At 41.2% G+C, this 5000-nt stretch overlaps 1 protein-coding gene across 1 annotated transcript in view; it reads right to left on the bottom strand.

Annotated features, from left to right (window-relative positions):
- The window catches only part of LOC138051652 (ATP-binding cassette sub-family C member 4-like), a 31336-nt gene that overhangs the window by 8746 nt on the left and 17590 nt on the right, over positions 1–5000 (bottom strand). Inside the window, exons 3-5 of the mRNA XM_068897899.1 lie at positions 4420–4980; positions 3669–4048; positions 377–2277 (exon numbers count right to left, since the gene is read on the bottom strand). Of these exons, the coding sequence (XP_068754000.1) occupies positions 377–2277; positions 3669–4048; positions 4420–4938 (2800 nt within the window). The 5' untranslated portion in view covers positions 4939–4980. The remainder of the gene's footprint in view (positions 1–376; positions 2278–3668; positions 4049–4419; positions 4981–5000) is intronic.

The following is a 5000-nucleotide window of genomic DNA, read 5'->3' as shown; positions in this document are numbered from 1 at the left end:
GGAACAAGCTTCCAGACGCCATACGGCAAGCACCGTCTCTTGCAACATTTAAATCCAACTCGAAGACTCTTTTGTTTGATCAAGTTTTTAATTAGTTATTAGGTTTTGTTTGCTTAATACTTTATTTTTTTTTAGTTAGTTGTTTTAGTCTTTTTTATCTTACGTCTCTATTTACATAGCTGTACAGCGCCCTGAACTCTAGCATGGGCGCTATAAAAGTCTTCTATTATTATTATTATTATTATTATTATTATTATTATTATAACTGTCCAAGCCATAAATTCTTTCAACATAATTTGGGTGTTTCATCTTAGTCAATGGTCATAATATAGTAGTTGTCATGTTGGAGTATTTCAAGTCATTGAATCAGCTTTACCTTGCGCAAACAATAGGGCAACGGCAAGAAACATTATCCCGGGAACAGGCAGTCCTTCTTTGAAGTAGTTCCAGTACAGTCTGAAGGTCACAGTTCCTGCACTCTTGGTTTCCTCGTCTTCCTTTAAATCAAGGACTGGTCGTTCTTCAGGATCAGCCTCTAACACATCACTCATATCTGATACTGCTCGGTAACTAGTGGACTGCAGAAACGTTTCGTCTTTGATATCTACACCGACGTCTTTATTCTGCTGTTCAGGTGGATTCAAATAATCTACAAAGGACTCGTTAACATGGCCGTCTGGCTGTCCTGCTACAAATGAGACGGAAGGTTCATCCATTAACTTCTTGGTCATCACTTCATCACGAAATTTGTCGGCGTTAACACCATTCTCAACTGGCTCAGACAATTCGTGGCGAACTCTTTGCTTCTCTTCTGAATCAGGTCTGAATGCTTTGTTATCTTCTTCTATAAAGGACGCATTATCTTTACCTTCTGCGGATCCTTTCGAGCCTGAGACAATCGAGACGGAATCGTTCTGAGTATCGATGATCTCTTTGTCATCTTGGACTGGTTCAATCAATTTCAGATCTGGGGTTTGAGCAATCCCAGGCATATTGCCTGCATCGATTGAGGGGATTGACGGCCTTTCCAGCTCCTTCTTTGTAATCCTATTGTCATTAATTTTGTCTAGTAAGACAGTCTCTGGGAGTCCAGGTCCATCTTCACATTGCTCAGGCAATCCTGCTACTCCCGGAAACGCTCCCTGGTGAGGAATTTCAGCATACTTCCCTTGGTAACTAATTGAACCGTTCTCCATGACAACGATGCGATCCACATCTTTCAAATATTGCAACTGGTGTGTGACTAGCAAACGAATACTACCTGATAAGTGGCCCATTATACAACTCTCGAAAAGTCGTCTTCCTACTTTAGTATCGACTGCACTCAGTGGATCATCAAGCAGGTAAATATCAGCGTCTGAATACACTGCACGAGCCAAGCCCACTCGTGCTTTCTGACCTCCACTGAGGGTAACACCTCGCTGCCCGATTTCCGTGAGGTCACCATTTGCGAAGTTTGCCAAATCTTTTGTCAACTCACATACGTGAACAACCTGTTGGAACCTCTCCTCGTTGAAAGCCAATCCAAACAAAATGTTCTCTCGTATAGTGCCAGAAAATACCCAAGGTATTTGAGGAACATAGGCCACCTTTCCGCGATATAAAATTGATCCGCTATGCAGGGAAAGTTCTCCAAGAATAGCTGTTAATAGAGAGGATTTTCCGATTCCAACTGCACCTGTTATCGCTAACAGGTTACCATTACGAACATTAAGAGTAATGTCACTCAATGTGTTAGTCAAAATTCCTTGGTTCCAAGAACAGGATGCCTTAGAAATTGAGACAAAAGGCTCTTTAAAGGCCGTGCTAGTGGCGAATGTTCCTGGTGTCGCCAGATTGATTTCGGATGAAGAGTCGCCGTTACCCGCTTGTGCTTTGCTTAAATAGTCATTTCTTTGCCTGTAACTCACTAACTGGACAGCCATTTTAGTTTTCTTTTCACTCTTACAGTTGCTGTTAGGATTTTGATTTTGGGTGTTGCTTGCTTTGATTCCTTCGAACTTCGTTACCTTCTCCGTCAGAAATGTCTGTATTCTATCGAGTGCTACCTTACCATCCGCAGCAATTTGCATGGACAAACTTAAGTTGAGGCAAATTGTTTTTCGTAACATTGCAAAGCCTAGAAGAAGTGTGAATATTGCAAATGATGACAAGTGGGCTCCACTCAATATCAGAGTTGTTACTGAAACCAGGGTGGCGATAGGAATCGTTGTAAAATACAAAACAAGTAACAATGATACAATTAAGCCTTTTAAATGAATTATTGCCATCTCCTTCCTGTGAACAGATTACAGAAAAGAAACATAATGAGAACAAATGTGACAAATAATGGACAATGCAGTCTGCACCCAACATAATCCACGCCCCTAAATGCTTATTTTTTTATGTGGTTGACTTTATTTACAGATTGTTAGCTTACCAATAATTCGCTATGCACTACATTGTATATTTTTTGGCGAAACCACAACGGCAGCAATTCAAATTACAGAGTTTGAAGCCAAAATATGCAACGCAAAAGTTTGTCTGCTTGGCTACAGTTATCACCGGTATCGTCAGTATGAGTGTTAACTGGATTTATTTTTTCCAAGAGTGCACGGTAACGGAACCCTGCAATCTGACTGGTTCTTAGCGCGGTTCTCTGCCCACGGTCACGGTAAGGCTTTCAACAATTATAAAAGTGATTTCAGAGAGGAAGGAAGAGAAAGGGAAAAATAAATAAGTTATTTACCAGCGAGGGGTCGGTCCGTATAGCGAAAAACTGTGACCTCGGTCACATTTTCAAGACCGAGGTCACAGTTTTTCGCTATACGGACCTCCCAGCTGTCAAGTAACATATATTTATTTGTCATTCGTGCAAGAAAGTTTGTTAATTAACCAGGCTAGCGTGGAGTCTCACTCCAAAGAAGGGACGCCTCGATCAAAAACGGTATATGATTTACCCGGGGGATAGCGCTTTCCACCCTTTGAACAACTGGGGCCAGTGACAGCCGAGCTGTTTCTATAGATATAAATGCAGCTGTTGTATAATTAAGCTTGGGCATTACGAAGAGCCATAATAGGACAGAGAGTTTGCCTGGGATATCTTAATTTTAAAAAAAATCTATTTTTAGTAACAGTTGTGGAGAAAAGGGAACAAAGCAAACGACTTCCGGTTGACTCGTTTCCGCGCGATCGCACTCGAGCGATTAGAAAAGAAAAGATGGCGGCGTATTATGGTTCTTGGCCTTACCAATAATTCTGCCGTCGAGGGAACTAACTCCACCCATTTTAGTTGTATACAGTCTTACGATTGCCAACGTTTTCACATTTCCTAGCTTTTGAGCAGTTTTGACTGTTCGAATTGTCTCAATGGCATTTGCTTGATAATTGCTTCAAATGATTTCTTTTTCCGAAAACATTTTGTGACCAAGGATTTTGTAAAAGCCTATTCAACCAAAAAAAATCAACTTAAACCAGACGGTATGCCGACAAACACTGCATAGCTGTCATTGAATTTGCAATATTTTATTTTTTTTCCGAAACACTGTTCAACAATATACTTTTTTCTTGTGCCCTAGAATTTTTAGCCTTCTGGTAGGCAACGATTGTTGGAAATCCTAAGATAGCGGGTCCATCTTATGCCTAAAAATGACAAGTCATTTTTAAGGTGGAAGTAATCAATATATTACCTGCGGAGGTGACCGACACTGTCTCTAAAATTCCACTCCCAAGCATGCATCTTCACCGCTCGTATTCCAGAGATGATTTCATTCATGATTACCAGCCGTTTGTCTGTAAAAGTGGCCGCCTTCATTCTCAGCCTTGCAGCTTTTCTCGTCATTAAAATTTGAAAGGCGACTAAAATGACGAGAAAAGAAGCGCCAAAGAGAGCTTTCCAGCCAATCAGGTACCACAAAATCAAAAGATTGATTACGATTTCTAGCGGAGCTGACAATATATAGCCAACACTGTTTAAAGACTTCTCGATCTTTTGGGCGTCATTCGAGACTATGTTGATAGTGTTTCCAGACAACGTAGCCTCCAGGCTACAACGACTTAGTGACACAACCTATGAGAAAGAAAGTAACATAGTGAAAACCGGATTACTCAGAGAAAAAAAACCCGGAAACAGAATGAGATCCCTTGAAGCTTAGCCCACACGACCTCATGGCCTAGGCTAACGTTGAAGTGGAAGGCGCGGATAATAGCCACCAAGCCAGCTTGACTGGCTAATTATGGAACGGCAAAGAAAAAAGGCTAAATAACAGTAGTCTGTCTTGTAACATCTGAATCTTATTGCGGCGAAGACGCATTGTGAAAACCACCAATACGATGCCTTTGCTCAAGAGTTCAGAGTGGATGATTCTAGGTAACGTGATCAATTCTACGTTCTTATTTAAGCCTAAAATTGAGCGCAATTCATAAAATGACCAAGCTTACTTTCTTGTACACAAGTCCGATTAATGCCACCTTCAGTTTCAATCCCCAGAGTTCAGTGAGGTAGTCGTAGTGCTGTGTCGTTAAAGCTTTTATTAAGCTTGTCGTTCCCAAAAGTGCCACGTACATGAACGCAAACTTCAAGTCCAGATTTGGTCCATCATTCAATGTCTTCAACACAAGCCAAAGGCAGAGAGGCAGGAAGACAAAACTCAAAGACTGCAGGATTTTCAAAATTATCATTACAAGACCTGATTTCCAGGAAATGAGGCTGACCATCGCTTTCCATAAACGTGGTTTCCTTTCCCCGGATTGGCTTCTTTTTAATTCTTCGAACCAGTACTTCTCAGCATCCTCCACTAGAACCTCAGCTTTGTAATCTTCGAGAAGATGGAACAAATCCGTTTCGGTCAGCGGTCGTTTATTGCCCTGTTTCAAAACGTCATTCATCCACCAGAAGAAGATGACAGACACCAAATTTGCATCTTCTCTTGGATTTTGCCATTCGGCACGCCTTGGCATGTTTTGAAGGATGGGTTCTCTCTTTAGTTCGTCACAACGATCCTACAAAGTTGAAAGTAGTT

The sequence above is a fragment of the Montipora capricornis genome, chromosome 6, assembly GCF_036669925.1.
Source record: "Montipora capricornis isolate CH-2021 chromosome 6, ASM3666992v2, whole genome shotgun sequence".
NCBI classification, from domain to species: Eukaryota; Metazoa; Cnidaria; class Anthozoa; order Scleractinia; family Acroporidae; genus Montipora; species Montipora capricornis.
This window is presented reverse-complemented; position numbering and strand designations above follow the sequence as displayed.